Consider the following 25,000-nt stretch of genomic DNA (forward strand, 5'->3'; position numbering starts at 1 on the left):
TGATATTATATGATTCCACTTATATGAAATACCTAGGCAAATTCACAGATTACATTAGAGGTTACAAAGGTCTAGCAAGAGAGGGGAAAGAGGAGTTATTACTTCATGGTTACAAAGTTTCTGTTTAGGGTGATGAAAAAGTTTTGGAAATATGAAGCGGTAATGGTTACACAGCATTGTGAATGTAATGCCACTGAAATGTACATTTTCAGATGGTTAAAATGGCAAATTTTCCATGATATGCATTTTATCACAATAAAAAAAGTTTTACTCTTCAAGTTCTGCAAATGCAATGGTTCCTTTTTTGTTCTTATAGATTTTAACTTAAAGGGAGATATTTTTCCTCTTAGTTTCCTGCTAAAGGGGTACAAACTTATGAGCAATCAACACCAAGGATTGCAGCACTAGATCAATAACAATCATATACATGATCCCTTATATAACCATATTCTATATTTCAATTATGCTCTTTAAAACAGTAATATCCCTCATTCAAGTCTTTTGAAATCACTATTAGATCAGAATGTAACTGAGCCATAAATCAGAAGATCTGGCTCTCCTAATCACAATGTAACTTTGGACAAATTATTTGGCTGCTCTAAACCTCAGCTGCCTCATTATTATCATAGGGCTACTGTAACCTGCTGCTTCTTGAATACTTACATCAAAAGAAATTATATGTGAGAGCACTCTGAATACCACAAATATAAGCTACTGTTAGACATGGGGAAGAAAAGCAAAGCATTTTCTTATTTACTTTTTTCATATTTTCTTCAGTTACTTTATAAAAATTTCACAACCTTGTTCAGTCATTGATGAGCATTTCTATCAGAGTCATCAAATCATAAAATTGTAGGTGTAAGAAAGCACTTTGAAAAATCACCTAAACCAATGTAATTGAAATTGAAGGAAAAAAAGGAGTAATTCAGAAAGCATTCTATGTTTTAAATACATTTTAAATACATTTGAGGAACACTGGATTTGATGGCATAAATTGTATAATAGGACTTCCTGGGGCCCTGAATATGTTAATTCACACCGTGTGCTTAATAAGGGAAAGCAATACAAAACATATTTCCCAAATGGTGTAACCATGGAGACCTTTCCTCACAAGGCCATCCTTATCTCATGGAGCACAGTTCCAAAGAACCATGACAGGTTAGGAAGACTGCCCAAAATCACACAACTGACTTTATTTTTATCAATAAACATTGTAAAATGCAAAAATGAATAGAAATTTTAACTTTCTTTAAATCAGACTGAAGTTGGCTTTTTAAAGTACTTACAAAGATTTTATTTTTTGCTGCCACCATTATCCTTGCACCATCAGCAAACCACGAACAACACTTCACTATCACTTCCATATCCTCTTGAGGGTCCTCTGAATTTAGGAAGAACTGTTTCACATTAAAGCTTTTCCTCTCGTTTGCTGATGTCACATCCCAAAGCTTCGAATTAAAGTAATAAAAAAAGAAAAAGTTTGTTTTACTCTAAAATCACACCTCTAGAATTCTTTCTGAATTAAATGCTGCATAAACTTATTCACTTCACTTGATGAATTATTTTTACCTATGCATGACTTTTTGTAAGGTTTTTAAATTAAGATCTCCAGTTTCATTATCATGTTCTTAAAAAGAAAAAATTAGAAGCACTGCCCAAAATGCAGAACATAAAATTAAATAAAAAGAATCTTGCATGGTGTGGGGGCTAAAAATTACATGTTGACAGTAAGGACACAAGTGGAAGAAAGGTGGTAAGATGAAGAGACTCACGACTTGCCACTGCTGCCCTCTGCTGTGCCAGGAATGAAGTGTGCTTCCCAAACCTACCACTAACAGCAAGAAGACTACACAGGACCCAGTCCAAGTTAGGTCGTGACCTAGCAGAGCATTCAGAGACATAAGGAAGTCTCTGAAAACAGGGACAAGCAAGACTCTTTGTGTGCTTGGCAGGGCTAGATAGGGCTATAAAACTAACTGGATCCTGAGGAATGAGATACAAAATACCATAAACTTTGCTCAGTAGTAGGACCACTTGAATAGAACAAAAGACAAAGGCCTTCAAGAAGATCCACCTTCAGGCCGGGCGCGGTGGCTCAAGCCTGTAATCCCAGCACTTTGGGAGGCCGAGACGGGCGGATCACGAGGTCAGGAGATCGAGACCATCCTGGCTAACACGGTGAAACCCCGTCTCTACTAAAAATATAAAAAAAAAAACTAGCCAGGCGAGGTGGCGGGCGCCTGTAGTCCCAGCTACTCCGGAGGCTGAGGCAGGAGAATGCCGTAAACCCGGGAGGCGGAGCTTGCAGTGAGCTGAGATCCGGCCACTGCACTCCAGCCCGAGCTACAGAGCAAGACTCCGTCTCAAAAAAAAAAAAAAAAAAAAAAAAAAAAAGAAGATCCACCTTCCACCTTCACTCTTCTGGGCCATGAGCAGCATCTCGGCCTCACAGAGTGATAATGACTGCCCATGCCCAAACCAAAGGTTGGCCATGGAGAAGGATGGGGGTGCGGGAAGAAAGTTGCTTCTCAGACTTTAAGTCAGCTTCCAAAGCACAACTCCCAGGTAAAACCTAATTTGTCTGGCCAGGTACATTTTCAAATCTCTTGAGTAAAAAGAAGTATTATATATACTAAGAAACATGGCCAAAACTAAAACTTTTCTACTTGCAACAACTGCGGGTAATCTGGGTAATGCAGAAGAGACAGCAGGTGCTAAAACAGGCTTCCCTGATACTAAAGAAAAAATAATAATAATAATAAACATAAATGCCTGAACCTTCAGTTACATCATCCTGAATATACGAGAAATCAGTTTCCCTATTAATACGAAAATCAGGCTGGGTACAGTGGTTCACACCTGTAATCCCAGCACTTTGGGAAGCCAAGGTGGGAGGATCACTTGAGCCCAGGATTTCAAGACCAGCCTGGGCAACACAGTGAGACCTCATCTGTTTTGTTTTGTTTTCCATTTAAAAATTTTTTTAAAAACAAAAAGAAAAGAAAAAGCAACTACTGCCTGAATTTTAAAAAGAAAAATAAAAGTAGCACAATCCAACTTGATTATACATGTCTAAACTGCATGTGTTTCTGGACCTGACTTTGGCTTCTATCAAGCAGTGATGAACTCCTACATATTGAGGGATCACATAAACTAATACCAGCATTTCATTCTGAGCAAGTCGCTGCACTGTATCCAGGGTCCCTGTGAACCCCATGCCTTTGCGTGCTTTAAATGGCAATTTTTAAATAGAACTCACATTTTAAAATAGTTCATCTCAGAGCCTGAAAAGCACATGCTTATCAACATGCTACCCTATAAAACGCTTAAAAAGTTATACAGCCGGCCGGGCGCGGTGGCTCAAGCCTGTAATCCCAGCACTTTGGGAGGCCGAGGCGGGTGGATCACGAGGTCAGGAGATCGAGACTATCCTGGCTAACATGGTGAAACCCCGTCTCTACTAAAAATACAAAAAAAAACTAGCCGGGCGTGGTGGCGGGCGCCTGTAGTCTCAGCTACTTGGGAGGCTGAGGCGGGAGAATGGCGTGAACCCGGGAGGCGGAGCTTGCAGTGAGCCGAGATCACGCCACTGCACTCCAGCCTGGGAGACACAGTGAGACTCCGTCTCAAAAAAAAGAAAAAAAAAAAAAAGTTATACAGCCATTTGGGGCAGGACATAATTTTACAGTTTTCATCCTCTCAAAAGGTAAAAGCTTTCAGGAGACTTTGACCTTGAAATGCTGTTATCTAACATCATTTTGCAGGACCTCTGCTTACTACCTGTCATTGTATCAGTGTGAACCAACCAATGATACTGACTTAACAGCACTGTGGGAAAGCCACCACAAACATGGGCAGTTCTCACCAAGAGTGCAGCAGTGTCTGTCCCCTGCTGCGAGTGCTCTGTGTGCCACAATCACATTTTGATACTCATACTTGAATATGGAAATAAAAATCCCGTCCCTGTCAAATGACAACTTTTTAAAAAGTGTCCGAGTTTAAAGACATCTTAGTTTGACTTCAAGTGACACAGCGAGGTTTTATCATCTTTAACACATGTATTAAACGCTATGCTAGTCACTTTTAGAGACTATATAAATGAATCAGATACAGATACTACCCTCAAGAAATTGACAGGCCAGTAAGGGAAGTAAGACAAGCACATAAATAACTTAAACACAAAATATGTCACGTGTCATTTGAAAGGAAAAGGTATAGCACAGTGGGAAGGCTGTATGCAAGCTGAGGGCTTGAGGGAACACTTTGTACAGGAGGTAGCCACCTCACTGTACTCCCTGAGATTAGCCTATCTTATACCAACTTAAGACAGAGAATGTCAACATCAAAAAGACAGGGGAACACTCCAGGGCCTAGAACCTATTCCAAGTGATCAGCATAAGCTAAAGTACAAAATGAGAAAACAAAGACAATGAAAAAGAAGAACAAGTTCAATCTGGTTGTAGCATCAGGTATGTGAACCCTTCCTCAACAGAGTCCTTATCTGCTCTCAGAGCACCGTCTTCATACTTTTATCATTTTCATGGTTCATCTATTCACTTACGTTCTCCCCAACTTGATTCTAAACAGTTCAGAGCAGCCAGGAAGTATACTTTTTTCTTTTTTAGTGTTTAAAATCCAAATGCCTAGTACAGTATCTGGCACACACTAAGTATTCAATAAATACATTTTAAGTGAAAGACTGATTACTCCCGACAGGGTACAGTGGCTCATTCCTGTAATCCTAGCACCTTGGGAGGCTGAGGCAAGCAGACCACTTGAGCCCAGGAATTCAAGACCAGCCTGAGCAACATGGTGAAACCCCATCTCTAAAAACAAACAAACAAAAAGACAGATCACTCCCAAGTTTCAAGCATAGGCAAGTACAGACAATAGTGTTGCTGAAAGAAATAGGGTTCTGGGGGCCGGGTGCGGTGGCTCAAGCCTGTAATCCCAGCACTTTGGGAGGCCAAGACAGGTGGATCACGAGGTCAGGAGATCGAGACCATCCTGACGAACACGGTGAAACCCCGTCTCTACTAAAAAAAATACAAAAAACTAGCCAGGCGAGGTGGCGGGCGCCTGTAGTCCCAGCTACTCGGGAGGCTGAGGCAGGAGAATGGCGTGAACCCGGGAGGCGGAGCTTGCAGTGAGCTGAGATCCGGCCACTGCACTCCAGCCTGGGCGACAGAGCCAGACTCCGTCTCAAAAAAAAAAAAAAAAAAAGAAAGAAATAGGGTTCAGGTGTTAAAGATGCAGACAGAACAGATACAGCTCTGCTATGGTTTGGAGATGGTTTATTTATCCTGACCCAGACTCGAAAATTTGATCCCCACTGTGGCAGTGTTGGGAAGTAGGGATTGATGGAAGGTGTCTGGGTCATGGGGGTTGATCCCTCATAAACAGATGAATGCCTTCTAATGCCTTCCCACTGGGGTGAGTTCTCTGGGAATGGATTAGTTCTCAAAAGTGCGGGTTGTTGAAAACAGTCTGGCTTTCTGGGTTTCGCTATCTTCAATCCTCTTTTTTAATATGATCTCTTTGCACATGCCCACTTCCCTTCCCCTTTCCACCATGAGTGGAAGCAGCCCAAGGCCCTCATCAGGTGCAGCTGCCCAATCCTGGAATTTCCAGCCATCAGAATCATGAGCCAAGTAAACCCCTTTTCTTTATAAATTACCCAGTCTCGGGTATTATGTTACAGAAAATAGAGAACAGACAAAGACAATTTCCAAACTCTCCCAAAACTCAGGTAAACAATAGTAATGAGAATTTTTCTCTCTAGGCATAATCCACACAGCAAAGGAAAATGGAGAAAGAGACAGCAGCAACAAAATCACTAAGTCTAGAAAGCAGAAAGGCAAGTAATAGGCAGACTCCTAGAAATAAATTCTGAGCCTGCAGTGGGGAAATTCAAGCAGCCCAATAACCCCATATAACTCTGAAAAGACTCAGGAAGTGCTGGCACCCAGTACCTTCTGATAAAGGTGAAGCTAAGTCCTCCAAAAAGACTCAGGAAGTGCTGACACCCAGTACCTTCTGATAAAGGTGAAGCTAAGTCAAGAGGAATCTTTAAAAGTCCGTTGAAATCTCCTCCCTCCACTCTGCAACCCAGGGGCCTGTGTCCCTACTCTGGCAGAATACAAGGCTATTCTATACCCTACACAGTTGAGAGAAGGGTCACTTGAAAACAGAGAAATTAAGAGAAAGTCTATTTTCTAAATGTTGAGATCTCTGCCCAGATATCATCTCAGAACTGGCCAGAGTCATCATATCCCACAAATAGAAGACTAAAATTTCTACTAGCCAAGCATGGTGGTGCACACCTGTAGTCCCAGCTCCTCAGGAGGCTAAGGTGGGAGGATCACTTGAGCCTAGGAGGTTGAGGCTGCAGTGAGCTGCAGTCACACCACTGCACTCCAGCACTCCAGCCTATGTGACAGAGTGAGATCCTGTCTCAAAAAAAAGGGGGGAAGTTGGGCGCAATGGCTCACACCTGTAATCCCAGCACTTTGGGAGGCCGAGGAAGGTGGATCACGAGGTCAGGAGTTCAAGACCAGCCTGGCCAACATGGTGAAACCCTATCTCTACTAAAAACACAAAAATGAGCCGGGTGTGGTGGTACGCGCCTGTAATCCCAGCTACTTGGGAGGTTGAGGCAGGAGAACTGCTTGAACCCAAAAGGGCAGAGGTTGCAGTGAGCCAAGATCATGCCACTGTACTCCAGCCTGGGCAACAGAGCAAGACTCTGTCTTGGGAGGGGGCGAAAAAAAGACAAGAAAAAGAAAAAAGAGAAAAGAAAATTTTTACTCTGGACACCCAACCAGTTCAAGACAAAAGATATAAAGACTTTTGCAGCAAGCCAAGATGGCACCACAGCACTCCAGCCTGGGCGACACACTAAGACTGTCTTTAAAAAAAAAAGAGTTCATAATAAAAACAGATAAGCCAAGGAAAACTACAATTTAAAAGTTCACAATTCCCAATCAACTTGTTGGTGATGTATTCTTAAATATCAGCAGATAGCAAAGGATCAGATAGCTAAGATATATCTATGTCTAAAATCCAAACAGAAACCAAAACCAACAAATAGAAAAATATCTATTACACAGGAATATGAAAACTTCAAAAAAAAAAAAAAAACCTATTACTAATGCCCATAAAAAGATAAAAGATGCTGCATCCATGAAACAAGAACAGACTAATATTTAAAAGGAACTGATCACAAGAATGAATACTTAAAAATATGGTAGCAGAAATTTAAAACTCAATAGAAAGACAGAAAAATAAAGCTAAAGAAATCTTTCAAAAAGTAGGGCAAATGGACAAAAAGAAGGAAGGAGAGGAAAAAAATTTTTGATCCAGAAACACAAGTATTCCAGAAAGAGAAAATAGGAAGAAATCAAACAATTCAAGGAAACGCCAGAACTGAAGGATAAGTTTCCAAATTCAAAGAAGCTACCATTCTGTAGGCAGTTTACTCTGCTGACAGTTTCTTTTGCTGTGCAGAAGCTTTCATTTAATTAGGTTCCACTTGTCAAAGTTTGTTTTTGTAGCAATTGCTTTTGAGGACTTGGCCAAAAATTATTTGCCAAGACTGATGTCAAGAAGGGTATTTCCTAGGTTTTCTTCTAGGATTTCAATAGCTTGAGGTCATATATTTAAATTTTTAATCTATCTTTAACTTTTATATGTGGTAAAAGGTAAGGGTCTAGTTTCATTCCTCTGATTATGGCTAGCCAGTTATCCCAGCACCATTTATTGAATAGAGAGTCCTGTCTCCCATTGCTTTTGTTGGCCTTGTTAAACTATGTATCCAACAAAGGTCTAATATCCAGAATTCATAAGGAACTTAAGCATATCAGCAAGTGAAAAACAGAGACAACTTTAGACATTATAATAAAGACACCTTAAAAATTTACTTCCCACAGATTCTTTCTTAGGAAGCTAGAGGAGATTCTCCACCAAGCTGAGAAAGTAAGCCAAGAAAGAGGACAAAAAAACCTAAAAAACAAGGGTTCCAACGTAAGAGAAAAGCAAAAGGAATCCCTAGGATGATGGTAAGGAAGATCTCGGGATGGCAGCTGGACTCTGGGAATAGTATTACCATTACCAATCAGAATGGAGCAAGACAGAACCTTCCAAAAATGTTGTTTCCAAGAAAAGACTTACAAAATGCCTGGTAAGTTTGAATCATTTAAGGAGCAAGTTAACAAGAGAGAGTTTGAAGATAAGCACATTTAAAGACTAAACAAATGAAAAAACTTATTAACCCCAGGGAAAACAGAAAGTTAATAAGAGAGGAAAAAAAATTCATACTCCATGACTCAATTGTGATTAGTTACAATGATGTAAACCCTGAACACTGTTCTAATCAAAATCAATGTACAAAAATCAGTTAGCCACTCACAGTGGTTCATGCCTGTAAGCCCAGCAATTTGGGAGGCTGAGGCCAAAGGATCACTTGAGGCCAGGAGTTTGAGACCAGCCTGGCCAATACAGTAAGACCTTCTTTCTATTTAAGAGGAAAAAAAAGAAATCAGTAGCATTTCTGTACAGCCATAACATTCAAGCTGAGAGCCAAGTCAAGAACACAATCCCATTTACAGCAGCCACACACACAAAAATAAAATACCCAGGAATACATCTAACCAAGGAAGTGAAAGATCTCTACAGGGAGAACTACAAAACATTGCTAAAAGAAATCATGCATGACCCAAACAAATGGAAAAATATTCCATGCTCGTGGACTGGAACAATCAATATCATTAACATGGCCATACTATCCAAAACAATCTATAGGTTCAACACTATTCCTATCAAACTAGCAACGTTATTTATCACAGATTTAGAAAAAAATATCTAAAATTCATTTAGAATCAAAAAGGGTCCAAATAACCAAAGCAATTCTAAGCAAAAAGAACGAAGCCAGAGGCATCACATTACCATACTTGAAACCGTATTACAAGGCTACAACAAGCAAAACAACATGGTACTGGTAGAAAAACAGACACACAGACCAATGGAACAGGACAGGGAACCCAAAAGTAAAGCCACACACCTACAACTATCTGATCTTTGAACGGGTGGCCTGCCCCTCCACACCTGTGGGCGTTTCTCCTTAGGCGGAACAAGAGACTTGAGAAAAGAATGAGACACAGAGACAAAGTATAGAGAAAGAAACAGTGGGCCCAGGGGACCGGCGCTCAGCTTACAGAGGACCCACGGCCGGCACCGGGTCTCTGAGTTCCCTTAGTATTTATTGATAATTATCTTTACCATCTTAAAGATAAGGGAGTGGCAGGACAATAGGATCATTTTAGGGAGAAAATTAGCAGTAAGACATATGGATAAAGATCTCTGTGACATGAATAAGTTCAAAGGAGGGAGAGGTTGCAGTGAGCCGAGATCGTGCCATTATACTCCAGCCTTGGCAACAGAGTAAGACTCTGTCTCAAAAACAAAAACAAACAAAAAACAGATCCTTTACAAACCTGACCCATAGATCTTACTGTGATTTAAATGTGTCCCCCAAAGTTTATGTGTTAAAAACTTAATCCCCGATGTAAATATTGAGAGATGGGACCTTCAAAAGTGGTTAGGTCACATGGGTGCTACCCTCATGAATGGATTAATGCTATTATCTAGGTTCCTGATAAATGGGTAAGTTCAGCCCCCTCCTCACTCTCTCCCTTTCTGCTGGTGCCCTCCCCCCCAGAACTGTAAAAAATAAATCTCCAATCTTTATAAATTACTCACAATTTATAGAAGCACAACATAAATTATAGAAGCACAAAATAAACTAAAGCAGATCTCAAAATATTTTATGAACATATGCTTGAAACAAAATGTACACTTAAAATTTTTTTTTTTTTTTTTTTTTTTTGAGACGGAGTCTTGCTCTGTTGCCCAGGCTGGACTGCAGTGGCCGGATCTCAGCTCACTGCAAGCTCCGCCTCCCGGGTTTACGCCATTCTCCTGCCTCAGCCTCCCGAGCAGCTGGGACTACAGGCGCCCGCCACCTCGCCCGGCTAGATTTTTGTATTTTTTAGTAGAGACAGGGTTTCACCGTGTTAGCCAGGATGGTCTCGATCTCCTGACCTCGTGATTCGCCCGTCTCAGCCTCCCAAAGTGCTGGGATTACAGGCTTGAGCCACTGCGCCCGGCCCACTTAAAATTTAAGAATTCAAATTACAAGAATAAAAATTCGACATTACAGAAGTTTTTTTTTTTTTTTTTTTTGAGATGGTGTCTCACTCTGTCACCCAGGCTGGAGTGGAGTGGTGTGATCTCAGCTCACTGCAACCTCCATCTCCCGGGTTCAGGGAATTTTCTGCCTCAGCCTCCCAAGTAGCTGGGATTACAGGTGCTCGCTACCACACCCAGCTAATTTTTGTATTTTTAGTCTAGTTTCACCATCTTGGCCAGGCTGATCTTGAACTCCTGACCTTGTGATCCACCCACCTCAGCCTCCCAAAGTGCTGGAATTACAGGCGTGAGCCACCACACCCAGCCTACATTATAGAACTTTAAGCATTAGGTTATACACCATTCATAAACAATCGTTAGGATAAGCAATTACAGTTAAACTAAATATGCTCCTGGAAGTTGAAAGAAGCAGGCTCTTTCTGTAGAAATGTGAAAAAAACAGAAACCTATTTCTATAACCAAATCTTAAGACTTTCCATAAAATATAACCTATTTTAATAGTGTACAAAAGCATACCTTTAAGGTTCCATCAGCTGAGCAACTAGCCAAAAGCTTATCATCTGGTGAAAATCTGCAGTGATTGACTGAATTTGTATGACCAAACATGGTATTTCGACATTCTTTTTGATTCAAATCCCAGAGCTATTTGTGAAAGAAAAAATATAAATAAACAACTAGTATTGAATGGGGAAACATCAGAAATCATGTGAAGTTCTTCCTTTTCTCTCATTTAAGCTTTTTGGTTACAGAATGATGTTTAACCCACAGCAACACAAACACATCAAACACAAAAGTATCAAACACAAAAATGAACTTGTGATTAACAAGCAATGGGGCAGCCTTTAGATCAACATGTAAATCTACTAAGGGACTCAAGGGCTCACCGAGGTTTTTAGGCTGAGTACTAAATAACTAACTAAACAACTACTACTAATTTTAATGGAGTGGTTTAGAATCATTATTATTTTACACAGTTACAAAAAGCCACAGTAAGTAATATATAATATAAATTACCTCCATATTTTTTAATGTTAGGTTATCCAACCCTAAAAATGGTGGAGTAAGTCAAGTACCACCTCCAGGAAGCAATTAACCAAATCCAAAATGTGGCACATTCCATGGGACAAATGACTAAACTGCTCTAATAAATCAATGTTACAAGAAAGGAGGCAGAGGAAAAAAGAAACTTTAATAGAATAAAAGAGACTTAAGAGGCAAAGCAAATGCTACATGAAGTTTGTTTGGATTCTGATTCCAATAAACAAGACAGAAATGCATGTTTTGAGAATATGGAATAAGTGAACATGAACCAGGTATATTACAAAACTGTATTTTATTATGTTAGGTGTGATAATAGTATGGTATGATAATAAACATAATATTTATATTAAAGATCTCTGAGATACATGCTTAAGTATTTTGGGTGAAATGACATATTTAGGATTTGCTGTAAAATCCTCTATTCAGGCTGGACATGGTGGCTCACCCCTGTAATCCCAGCACTTTGGGAGGCTGAGGTGGGCGGATCACCTGAGGTCAGGAGTTCAAGACCAGCCTGACCAACACAGCAAAACCCCATCTCTACTAAAAATACAAAAAATTAGCTGGGAGTGGTGGCCCACACCTGTAATCCCAGCTACTCGGGAGGCTGAGGCATAAGAATTGCTTGAACCCAGGAGGCAGAGGTTGCAATTAGCCGAGATCGCTCCACTGCACTCCAGCCTGGGTGATAGAGAGAGACTCTATTCAAAAAAGTGGAGGAGTTTATAAGCTGTGTGTGGTGGCTCACACCTGTAATCCCAGCACTTTGGGAAGCTGAGGCAGGTGGATCACAAGATCAGGAGATCGAGACCATCCTGGCCAACATGATGAAACCCCATCTCTATTAAAATACAAAAAATTAGCTGGGCATGGTGGCACGGCCCCTGTAGTCCCAGCTACTCAGGAGGCTGAGGCAGGGGAATCACTTGAACCCAGGAGGCAGAGATTGCAGTAAGCCGAGATCGTGCCACTGCACTCCAGTCTAGCAACAGAGCAAGATGCTGTCCAAAAGAGAAGGGGGGGGGGTAATTTATAAAATAAGATTGACAAAATATTAATCACTGTTGAAACTAAATGATGGATACCACAGGGGTTTATATTATGTTTCCTCCCTTTGGGTAGGTTTGGAAATTATAAAAAATGCAAATAAAAGGAATTATAGTCATATCTGGTGATTTATGCTAGTAAGATTAAACCCAGAAGAATAAATCAATTATTCCCAGATGTTAATTTTGGCAAAAATTATTTGGAAATGATTAGTAAGTGAGATACATCCTGTTCCTCATATCCATTTCTATCCTTGGCTCCTTTATCCCAGTCCTAGATAAATTCAGTTCTTCAGATAAGGCAAGTTACATGAAGGCAGCTTCAGAATTACATATTTTCACTGGCTTTTCTCTGCTCAAGAATCACAAGAAATGCATCCTAATAGTCCTTATGGTAATACAGGTAGTATGGCACATCTTAAAGTAAACCTTGTCCTTAATTAAAACGGTTTACTAACCAATAACCCCCTCCCACATGGCAGAGGTTTTTTTCCTATATTGAAAAGGAAATATGGACTTCCTCAACCTACAAAATGCCAAAAGCAACATCAAAAATTAGTCATAAATAGTATAAGTCTTAGTTTTTTTAGCAGTACATTTATTCAAATAGGGCCAAGTTTTTTTGAGTAAAAGTGAACTATAACTGTGATATAATTTTATGTTACTACATTACTCTGTAATTTTGGTCCAATCCAATGTTTTCAAATTGTGCTCTGCAGGGTCCTTGGGATTCTATAAACATAAATATGCCTAAAGAGGCTGGGCGCGGTGGCTCACGCCTGTAATCCCAGCACTTTGGGAGGCCGAGGCGGGCGGATCACAAGTTCAGGAGATCGAGACCACGGTGAAACCCCGTCTCTACTAAAAATACAAAAAATTAGCTGGGTGTGGTGGCGGGCGCCTGTAGTCCCGGCTACTCAGGAGGCTGAGACAGGAGAATGGCGTGAACCCAGGAGGCAGAGCTTGCAGTGAGCCGAGATCGCGCCACTGCACTCCAGCCTGGGCAACAGAGCGAGACTCCATCTCAAAAAAAAAAATGCCTAAAGAGCACTATGTGGTGGGGAGGGTTAGAGATGAAAGGGAACGAGAGAGAATGAGAAAGGAAGGGGAGGGAGGAGGAAGGAGGAGGAGAAGAAAGAAGAAGAGAGGGAGGAGGAGAGAAAAGAGAGGTAAAGAGGGTGACAGGGAGGGAAAGGGATAAAGGGAGAGAGACAGAGGAGAGGGAAAAAGGGAGGAAGAGAGAGTCAAGGAGAAATGCAGGTCCCATTCAGCCAGAGCAACAAGCTTTATACACACTGAGCTTCTGTGTAATTTTTTCTTCTGAAAAATAAATAAATAAATAAAAATTTAGCTTCCTGAACAGGAGGATGGAGAGGGCAATTTTCAGTAACTGTTTCAGGACTTTCTAAAGATAATTTTTCTAATAGTTTATTTAAATGTCAAAACATAGAGTCTATGAAGTTTTCCAAACTGAAATGTCTTTTACTACCTCTCTCAAAAATATCACGTCCAATTGCAAAGACGGTATGACATCAAGGAAGAAAGGTTTGAAAACAATTCAAAAAAAGTTAGCGGATCTTTCTGGGATCCCGGAAAAGGTAATCTAGCTATCTTTATCCACTTAAGAGGAAAAAAAGGTACAATCAAACATTATCAAGCATATGTAGAATGAATTTCTATTTTTGGTTTTCATTTGTGTTATCTTTCCTACCAGCACCTTTTCCCTCCTCTCTGCGATAACAGAACCTCTCTTTTGAATTAAGCTCCACTTATGATTCAAGTAGAGCTGACCTCACTCATTTGTCCCACTTCCATATAACTAAACTTGTGACCCTTGGACAATCCAAGGGTTTCATCCTACTGTCCACTGGGGTTACCCTAGCGACAAGCATGTAAGCCAAACTGAGTCAAATAAAGTCTCTCTAAAATTAGATCTATGGGTTCTAGGAAAGAGCACATTTCTCTTACTCTGTGATTGTGAGCTATAAGGTAGCCACATTTTTTGTCACATAAAAAGCATGCCTGAACCAACACAAGGGAAGGCAAGAGTCTGGAGATGGAAAGGGAGGTAAAGCCTGAGAACACAGTTTAAGCATTTGGAGTCAGCTATGCCTGAAGCCATGCTATGCTCCCTCTAGACTTTTCAGTTACATGAGCCAATAAAATATTTTTAAACTATTTTTTTTTTTTGCTTCAGCTAATATATTATTGTAGTTTCTACCACTGTGACCAGAAAGTCCTAATAGTAAGATACATAAGAAGATCAAAGGAGATACTCTGATGTACCTATCAAATTTATCTACATAATTCTCAATATCCACACTTACTTTGAGGAAGCAGTCACTTGACCCAGTGGCTAAGAGAAGATAATGACTACTGTTGGTGAAATGGCAGCAATTGACTTGCTCTGAGTGCTCATCATAAGTGTGTACTAGTTCCCCGGTCACAGAATTCCAAATCTAAAGAGAAAAGAGAAAAAATTTACAAATACCCATTATTTTCAAAGGGAGAACAGAGGGGCAAAGCAATGTCCATTGCTTTGCAAATGCTATATTATCCTGTCATAGCAGATTTTCCTAGTTGGACAAGATGCTAATGAAACCTCTCCCCTTTCTAAAATATGGCAATATTTTGCCTCAATGTTTAAAAAAATTATTTGCAAATATACATATATGTACCTATAGCATAACTGGAGTGTCACAAACACATGACATTTCTTAAGGGCAAGATTTCACATGTTTATATGAATGACAGCAGGCAGAGAAGTGCTTTAAAGAGGTTGGCATAACAGACTTGTGATCAGAAGGGTTGAGCCCAAGAGCTGGCTCTACCACTTATGACTTGTGTGTCACAAATCCCTAACTTACCTGCATCTCAGGTCCCTCTTCTGTAAAATGGGGGTATTTATACCTCTCCTACACAATTTAATATATCAAATGAGATAATGAACATGACAAGTGTTCCATGGACTTCAAGGTACCATATAAATAAGTAAAGGCAGACTGCTTAGCAAAAAAAAATAAAGGTTTTATAGTCTGAGAGAAATCCAGCTTTCAACCCTGTTACTGCTCCCAGTTAATGTAAGCTTGCTTGAGCAAGAGACTTCATCTCTGAATCTGTGTCCTCTTCTGTAAATGGGATCAACACTTACCTTGCAAGCTGTAGCAGGAAATTGATAATGTAATATAATGTGTGTAGTATAAAGACTCTTATAGTATTCAATTTTCAGTAAAAACTAATCATCATTCTAGCTACTATGTAAGACAACTAAGCAGTCTATGCCATAGAACAACAAACAAAAGAAATAAATTACCTAATGAACTTTCACTGGGATTTTGACTTTTTAGAGGTACTAATGTCCTTTTTGCATTTCCTTTGTATCTTATCAAAGCACTGATTAGAATCCCCAGAGGTCCAGAGACTTTATCTTCAAGTTCTTTAATAGGTATTTCTGCCTCTGGCTTAGAAAATAGAAACTCATTATTATTTCCTTTTACTCCATGTAGCTCTGACTTTGGAACTGCCCTCAGTGGCCACCTCCAAGTCTGACTCAGAGTCAGAGTAGAGGCTACAGAGTGAATTAACTGTTGGTTATAAAGCCATGAGTCCAATCTATCAAGAGGTAGATTTTTCCAAGGTCTCAAATTTAGTCTGGACATTCCATAGCCCTCTTCAAGTAGGTGAAAACTTCAGGAAAACACCCAAGGCGAATTTCTTGCCCACTCCACCTAGCCAGATCCAGTACTCCAGATTCAACTCCTTTGAGAAAGTGTTAAAGTAAGGTCTCTCTTCCATATATCAGTGATAACACCCACAAGCCTTCAGTTTCTCTTGAATTCTATATTAGTATAAATGCTCCAGCTAAAAGCCAAATTTGGGAACAAGAGAATACTTAACGAAGATAAAAATTACTCTCTGGTGGGGCACGGTGGCTCATGCCTGTAATCTCAGCACTTCGGGAGTCAAAGGCAGGCGGATCACTTGAGGCCAGAAGTTCAATACCAGCCTGGCCAACATGGCAAAACTCTGTCTCTACCAAAACTACAAAAATTAGCCGGGCATGGTGGTGCACACCTGTGATCTCAGCTACTCAAGAGGCTGAGGCATAAGAATCAATTGAATCCTGGAGGCAGTGATTGCAGTGAGCTGAGATTGCACCGCTGCACTCCAGTCTGGGTGTCAGAGCAAGACTCTGCCTCAAAATAAATAAATAAAAATTACTCTGTTTACTTTTCTCTATTTATTTTTTAGACCAGTAACATATTCTTAGTTTGTTCATCCATCTGGTTTTCCACTGAATTTATAAGCCAGTTCATAAAGGTACACAGAAAAAATTGGGGCTGCATTTTAAAATTGTATCTTACAACAGGAATCCCTAAGTTTATGCAGCAACACTCCTAATCACAATGCACTCAAAGATTTCAACTGATATTTAACCCATGGACTTGTCTATTAATGGCAGACAAACTCATTAATTTGTCATTGATTTTCCCCACTGCCTGTTTAATCCTGAAGCTGATCAACCTAGGCATTTTTGCTGGTGTTTAAAAATAAATAATTTTCAGGTCAGGCACAGTGGCTCATAATTATAATCCTACCACTTTGGAAGGCTGTGGCAGGAGGATCACCTGAGCCCAGGAATTGGAGTTTACGGTGAGCTATGATCATACTACTACCCTCCAGCCTGGGCAACAGAGCAAAATCCTGTCTCTTTAAAAAAGGTAAAGAATTTTCAGATACTGTTAACTTACAATGGATCAAGTTAGTAGATCAGCAGGTGATAGTGCTTTAACTCTACTAACTCTGGTCTCATGATTATAGAAAGATAAAATGAATTCTGTTGTGATTACAACTCAAGAGGAAAAGATTTTCCTACCTTCACTTTTTTATCCACTGAGCAGGTTGCTATAAATCTGTCATCCGTAGAGAATGCACAACAAAGCACTTCATCCTCATGAGCCTTGATTTCTAAAAGTTTCTCTCCTGTTTCAGCTTTGAACACCTGCACAAGTAACAATAAAATATTTTTATAATAAACTGCTTAACCATAGGTCATCATTCAATAAAAATCTTTAAGTGAGTTTAATCATTGTCATTTTGCAAAACAGAAAGAAACCTTGGCAAAGCTACTCCCAAAATCAGAATTTCTGCCAGAATGTGTATGCGTTAATGTAAATAGAGAACTATTCACTATTAAATGTTTCTAAATATCAATGAAAATGTTACAGGATCTTTGCGGTGTTGTTTTTCTGGCCAGAAACTTCTGTGGCTGGTGGCGCCTTTGCCTGAGTTTTGCTTGGGCCCACTGGTCTTGTTTCACCCACTTGGCCTGACAGGCTGCGTTCAGATCATGCTACCAGCCTGGGTCCCAAGCCTGCCAAGGGCGAATCAGGTGTGGAAAGGCAAGGCATGTGTGAGCAAGCACGGGGTCCAGCCATTGCGCACAGACGTGCTGACTGCTGCAGTGGGGCAGGCAGCTCCAGGTGCCAGCATGGGCGCTGGCTCTCTGTGAGGCTGTGGCTGGACCAGGCACACCACAAGCAGCTTACACAGCTGGCACCAGGGAACACGGTGGTACCCAGAAGCTTGGAGATGCCAGGAACCGCAGGACCCCAAAGAGGGAGTCACAGCCCTAGCTTGGGGAGTTCCCAAGTCTGGGCTTCCCAAAGGGCCTCAGCTCTTCTTTCCTTCTCTCCACTCGCAATGTGGCAAGCAAGGGGCATGTCTCAGCCATGTTTGTATTACAGCTCTTTTAGCCTCACCATCTGGGGGGTCCCAAGTTCTTGTCCTACAACCAGGAAGAATGTGGTACACTGACAGGTGGAGGGTGAGCAAGACAAACAGGAGCTTTATTGAACGAAAGAATAGCTCAATAAACCTGCGGGGGGCAGCTCCTTTCCACAGTTCAGGAGAGGGTAGGCAAGTCCTGCTGACAACTGTTCAGCTATCAGCAGAGAGCGTAGCTCCTCTCAGCAGCTGGTCCTCCTGTCATCTGCACAGCTCTCAGCAAAGAGGGGGCGCTAGAGTGGGTTGCTCCTCTCTGCAGCTGGTCGTCCCAGTGTCTGCTCAGCTCTGGCTAAGCCCGGGGCTTTTATGGGCTTCGGAGGGGAGAAAGTACGTGCCAGCTGGTCCATGGGCAGACATGGGCAAGCCTGGAAAAGGTACTACAAGTTCCCACTCCAGTCCATTCAGTTCACACCAGCAGCCCAGCCCCCAGCCTTCAGGCCCTTTGCGGTCTGAAGGTGAGGCCTCACTGGGGACCCACCCCCTTCCGCCCAGGAACCTGTCTGCCTCCTGCTGCCATTCATGGCACCCAGGCTGTAGGTGCCAAGGGGAGCCCGCAGGCCAGCATCAAACTGCCCTCAGCACCCCCTCAGCTTCCCTCCTATGCTCACCGGCGCCCAAAATCCGGAGGGGGCTGAGGCAGCAGGGGGCTGGCATGTCAGCACTGCCCCAAGCATGTGCACATCTGGCAGGGCTGCAACAGCACCCAGGCTCAGCCCCAGCTTTGCTCTGAGATCAGAGTGGGTGCCAACAACAGGGAGAAGTCAGGCAGTGGGAGCAGGTACTTCCAAGCCTGCAAGGACAGGGGGTCCTTCCAGGGCCCCCAAGAGTACAGGGATGCCTCAGTCTGCAGCCACAGCTTGGGCAGCTACAGCTGCACCAGGGGGAAGGGCTCCTGCCTGCTCTGTCGAGCCAGAGGCCCGAGCCTGCAGATGTGGTTTGGGTGGCTGCAGCTACACCCAGGAGGGCAGGGCTCTGGCCTGCTCTGTGAAGGAGGTTTCCAGATCCACAGCTGTGGCTTGGGCGGCTACAGCAGCACCCAGGAGCTCCTGCCCTGGCTTGGGCGGCTACAGCAGCACCCAGGAGCTCCTGCCCCAATTCAGAAGGGGTGGGGCTCCTGGAGCATGCAGCCCCAGCTGCGCCTCCCTGCTGCAGCCAACATTATGGCAGCAGCCACTTCAGGCTGCCCCCTGCTGCCATCAAAAAGAAGTGTCAGAGCATAGCTTCAGTTCTTGAGACTACTTTGGCAACTTCTTAACAATCAAATAAAACATTTCGTTTAATATGTATTCTCTCTGGAACTCAAAAACCAAAATTAATAAAATTACTAATAAAGTACACATATAGACATAAGATATGGAGTCATAATCTTGCAAAGACTAAAAGTATCCTAAATACAAGTTTTAACTAATTTCATCATGTTCTCTGCAAAATCAAAAGGCAGAACACAAACATTAAGAAAAGTACTCATTCATATTTTCTGAAAACAAAGGTAATCTTAAAGGAAATTCTTTAAAACAGCTTAGGAAATAGTCTAGTCCAGTTCCTATTTACAAGAAAAAAACCGATGCCTAAGACTTTGATAAAATAAGTATTTTCTTAATCACTGTTTTTTAATCACAGCCCTACTTCCTGTGCTATGAAGCCCTATGTCTTCTAACAATTATTTCCTCACTACCCTGAGCTGACAAACGGATGGCTGGGAACTGACTGGCAGGATAAAGGGCACTTCCTTACCATCTGTAAGTTTAGAATTAGGAAAACATGTAACTGTATCCTTTAAATCTCTAGAGAAACCTTTAATAAAATGTTCAAGGAGTTGGATTTGTCTGTTATTTCTAAGTTGCAATTTTCTTGAATTTTAGGATTTAAACATATTCCGATATGCACAAAACTGTATACGTGCCTCTTTGCCTGTTTCTCAAGAGATGTGTTTTACCTGTAAGGTTTTATCAGCTCCACAAGAAGCTATTCTCTGACCATCCTCAGAAAAGCAGGCATGGTAAACAGCATCTGTGTGGGGGCGGACAACTAAGCGGGAAAGATTCGTGATGTTTTTTTTGTTTCTAAATACAGGGAAAAAATGAACAGAAATTCAATAAATGAGAGTAAAAGTAACTATTTTCTTTCAGTAATAAAATAAACTGTCTTTTAACAAGGTTATGTTCCCCAAAATACAAAATACTTAAAATCAAATTACTAACATGCAAATGACAGCATAGATCACCAAAAGAAAAGAAATAACAAAAGTAGCATTTGTAAGAGAAATGTTACCCTTTATTAAGCAACCTGTCATGTGTTACAAATGTCACTGAGTTGGAAGAAATCTAATTAATCAAATTAATCAAATCTAGTTAATCAACAAGTCACTTTCTATTTTCCTTTGATACATTAATAATGATACATGTGCTGATAAACCATTATGTAAGGATACCTTCAAAAATTCACCATCTCTTTTTTAAAATAAAAATCATAGCAAAATGCTCATTTCCTAACTGAAGGAAATGCCCAGCATTATTATAATGATGTACTTTAAAGCTGCTCTTCTCAGCCAGGTGTGGTGGCTCATGCCTGTAATCCTAGCACTTTGGGAGGTCAAGGCAGGTGGATCACCTGAAATCAGGAGTTCAAGACCAGCCTGGCCAACATGGCAAAATGCCATCTCTACTAAAGATAAAAATTGGCGGGGTGTGGTGCCATGTGCCTGTAATTCCAGCTACTTAGGAGGCTGAGGCAGGAGAATCACTTGAACCTGGGAGATGGAGGTTGCAGCGAGCCGAGATCACGCCACTGCACTCTAGCCTGGGCGACAGAGCAAGACTCCATCTCAAAAAAAAAAAAAAAACTGCTCCTCTCAAACTACAACTATTCAGACATACCAAAAAGATAAAGCAACGTCATATTCTTTGTATCTTAATCTAATGAATACCAACTATTCCACTAGTATAGATATCACATTACTGCTCATAGTATCTAAAGTATAAAGGGGCCAGACGTGGTGGTTCACACCTGTAATCCCAGGACTTTGGGAGGATGAGGTGGGAAGATCACTTGAGGCCAGGAGTTCGAGATGAGCTTGGCCAACTCTACTCATCAGAGATGGTGAAACCCCATCTCTACTAAAAATACAAAAATTAGCAGGCATGGCAGCACACGCCTGTAATCCTAGCAACTCAGGAGGCGGAGGCATGAGAATCACTTGAACCCGGGAGGTGGAGGTTGCAGTGGGCCGAGATCATACCAATGCACTCCAACCTGGGTGACTGAGTGAGACTCTGTCTCTAAATAAATAAATAAATAAATAAAGTGTAAAGGAATGTAATGTGTACTTAAAACAGAAAAAAACTATTACTGCAGTGTCAGAACTTCATATACATTACATCACTGTCACTTTAAGTAAATATGTCAAATAGTGTTGTGTTTATTTTAAAAGTCAAGGGTGGGCAGTCAGACAAATCTAACCTCATTTATATTACTTATTAGATGTGTAAATGAGCAAATTACTTAACCTAACAAGTTTTTATTTCTTCATATGTCAAATGGAAGTAATGGTATCTATTCTAAACAGCACCCCACACATAAAGGTGCCACTATTATCATTCTTCAAAAAACCACACACAAGACAGATCAAAGTGATAAAAGTGAACACAAAGGTAAATGATATTTAGATCCTGCCTAAAAAGCATTACACTTTAGTAGAAGTGATAAAAAAACAAAAACAATTGTTCCTCCATATTGATGAGGGACTTGTTCTAGGACCCACTACAGATACCAAATTCCATGGATGCTCAAGTCTCTTACATAAAATGGTATAGGATTTGCATATATCCCACCACATCCTCCTCTATAGCCTAAATCATCTATAGATTACTCAAAATACCTAGTACAATGTAAATGCTATGTAAACAGTTGTTATACCATCATGTTTAGGAAATAATAACAAGAAAAGTGTCTGTATATGTTCAATACAAACATAACTATCTACTTTTTTTTTCTAGTATTTTCAATCCACGGTTAGTTGAATTCACGGATGTAGAACCCACGGATACGGAGGGTTGACTGTATAATATAAGAACTAGAGTGATGACAACTAGAAGAATAGATAAGTTCTAGCAAAGTTAAGAGGATTCGATTTTAAAATGTTTTTTACGTCTGATCTATCTACTCAATTCCTCAAAGCTCAGAAAGTGACCTTCATAATAATGGATATATAGTAGATGGCTCAAAAGTACTAGATAAATAACAAATGAATGACTGAACAAATAATTTCACTGAAAACAGAAACTCAATTAAATTTAAGCTTATACCAACCTAAACCTTTCTATAGTAAACACCAAAAAAGTTTCTAGTACTCAAATAAAGCATCCTTTGAATATGGCCTGGTCAAACACAATTTTAAAATAAGTTATAAATAGCTAGCCATTTTATGAGAGAACATCACAAGGAGAAATGCAGTTGACGCGATGGCAGAAAACAGGAAGAAAAAGTAAAAACTCAACAATTCACAAGAGAACAAGAACTATCTATGCCCTTTGATCAGAGCAAGTATTAAGATTAGATTTCAGCCACTAACTAAAACATGAATTCATTCAATATTTCACAAATTTATACTGAATACCAACTATACGGACCAGAAAAATGCTAAATGCTATTCTTAGTAACAACAACTAATATTTATTGAGCACTTTCTATGAACTGGGTGCTGTTCTAAGTACTATATGTATGTCTATATGTTTATAGACATACATACACTCATTTAATCCTTACAACAATGCTATAAAATACAATCATTAGGCAAAAGAAGTTAAATAACTTTCCCCTTACGACACACAACTAATAAATAGCAGAGCTGGGATTCAAACCCAGGCAGTCTACAGCCAGGGTATGTTATTTTAACCTCCAAACTATTTTACACTTCAGAACACATGGACTAGTATGAGAGAAAACCAAGTAAACAGATAATCACCATAAAGTGTGACAAATGCTATGATATGGGGCAAACAGTACTCTCAGACAGATCTAATCTAGCTTCCATAAGTTAAGGGGCTGCTCCTCAGAGAGAGCGAGAGCCCTCCACAAGAAAGTGTTAAAGAATGGTCAACTCTGGAAAGTGGGAAGGTAGGAGAGAAATGGCTAGTCTTTGACTTTTCATCTTACATCCTATTACTATTGTTTTTTGTCTTAATCAAGAACACGTATTATTTAAAATAAAACCAGCTGGGTGTTGTGGCTAATGCCTGTAATCCAAGCACTTTGGGAGGCCAAGGAAGGAGGATCGATTGTGTCCAGGAATTTGAGATCAGCCTGGGCAACACAGTGCGACCTTATCTCTACAAAAAAATAAAAAATTAGACATGGTAGTATGTGCCTATAGTCTCAGCTACTCAGGAGGTTGAAGCAGGAGGAATGCTTGAGCCCAAGAGGTCAAGGCTACAGTGAGCAGTGATCATACCACTGCACTCAACCTAAGTGACAAAGTGAGATCCTGTCTCAAAAAAAATAAACAAAACCAACAAAAAACTAAACTTATATTTTAACTAAAAACATTTTTTTAATTCTCTCAGATACCATTCTCTCCTTCATGGAACCCTCCCTTACTTCACTACTAGATTTTGAACTCCTTAGAGGAAAGACTTCACATCCAGTAACAGTGCTTAGCACAGTAGAGAAACTCAAACGCCAGTGCTTAGTATAGTACAGAAACTCAAATGTTTCTTGAACTAAACTGAATCAAGAAAATCACCTACAGCAGTCTGACTTATTTGGAAAGAGGGCCTAATGCCATAAAGATCCACAGATACCAACCTGGACTTCTATTTAGATATAAATTACACAAATGAAAAGAGAACCACTAATATTTATTATTTCAAGCTATAAGGGAAGCATGACATATGGAAGGAGCATGCAAAATAAAGCCAGGCAGACCCAAGGTGTTTTTTTGTTTTTTGAGACAGAGTCTCGCTTTGTTGCCCAGGCTGGAGTACAAGTGGCACAATCTCAGCTCACTGCAGCCTCTGCCTCCCAGGTTCAAACGATTCACCACGTCCAGCTAATTTCTGTATTTTTAGTAGAGATGGGGTTTCACCATGTTGGCCAGGCTAGTCTCAAACTCTTAACCTCAGGTGATCCACCACCTTGGCCTCCCAAAATGCTGGGATTCCAGGCATGAGCCACTACGCCCGGCCACAAGACCCAAGGTTTAAATCCCATTCAGCAAGTCACATGAACTTAGCCAAGTCCAAATCTCTCTGTGCCTCAATTTTCTCATTTGTAAAACAGGGCAATTTTAGGTATTTAAATTTTTATAAGGTAAGGATTAAATAGAATAACTTGATTATGTAGCATCATAACAGGTATTAAAAAGATGGTATTAATATCTATCCTTTCCTTTTTATAAGCTGACAAGATTAAGGTAAGAGCAATAGAAACTCCTTTAAGAGAGAATAATCAAGGCCGGGCGTGGTAGCTCACGCCTGTTAATCCCAGCACTTTGGGAGGCCGAGGCAGGCAGATCACGAGGTCAGGAGGTCGAGACCATCCTGGCTAACACGGTGAAATCCTGTCTCTACTAAAAAATACAAAAAAAAATTAGCCGGGGATGGTGGGAAGCGCCTGTAGTCCCAGCTACTCAGGATGCTGAGGCAGGAGAATGGCGTGAACCCGGGAGGCGGAGCTTGCAGTGAGCCGAGAGCACGCTACTGCACTCCAGCCTGGGCGACAGAACAAGACTCCATCTAAAAAAAAAAAAAAAAAGGGAGAGAATAATCAGGGTTCAGTGGTCATTTAATAAGGACTATGTATGCAAAGGAAAGTGCAAAATACGTTACAGCCATTATCTCATTTAAATCTTCAGAGAAGGCCAGGCGTGGTGGTTCATGCCTGTAGTTCCAGCACTTTGGGAGACCGAGGCATGCAGATCACTT

General features: G+C 40.8%; 1 protein-coding gene across 3 annotated transcripts in view; it reads right to left on the reverse strand.

Moving 5' to 3' along the window:
- Window positions 1–25,000, reverse strand: part of LOC105463369 (apoptotic peptidase activating factor 1) — a 90,612-nt gene that overhangs the window by 37,626 nt on the left and 27,986 nt on the right. The window contains exons 13-17 of one of the 3 annotated variants that reach the window (XM_011710429.3): window positions 20,017–20,143; window positions 17,170–17,295; window positions 14,621–14,752; window positions 10,723–10,848; window positions 1,287–1,448 (exon numbers count right to left, since the gene is read on the reverse strand). The exons of 1 other annotated variant lie outside the window; for it this stretch is intronic. In XM_011710429.3, the coding sequence (XP_011708731.2) occupies window positions 1,287–1,448; window positions 10,723–10,848; window positions 14,621–14,752; window positions 17,170–17,295; window positions 20,017–20,143 (673 nt within the window). Of the gene's footprint in view, window positions 1–1,286; window positions 1,449–10,722; window positions 10,849–14,620; window positions 14,753–17,169; window positions 17,296–20,016; window positions 20,144–25,000 lie in introns of those variants that run through there. One more of the 3 variants, XR_011609474.1, reaches the window with a different exon arrangement.

Source organism: Macaca nemestrina, chromosome 10 (genome assembly GCF_043159975.1).
Source record: "Macaca nemestrina isolate mMacNem1 chromosome 10, mMacNem.hap1, whole genome shotgun sequence".
Lineage (NCBI taxonomy): Eukaryota > Metazoa > Chordata > Mammalia > Primates > Cercopithecidae > Macaca > Macaca nemestrina.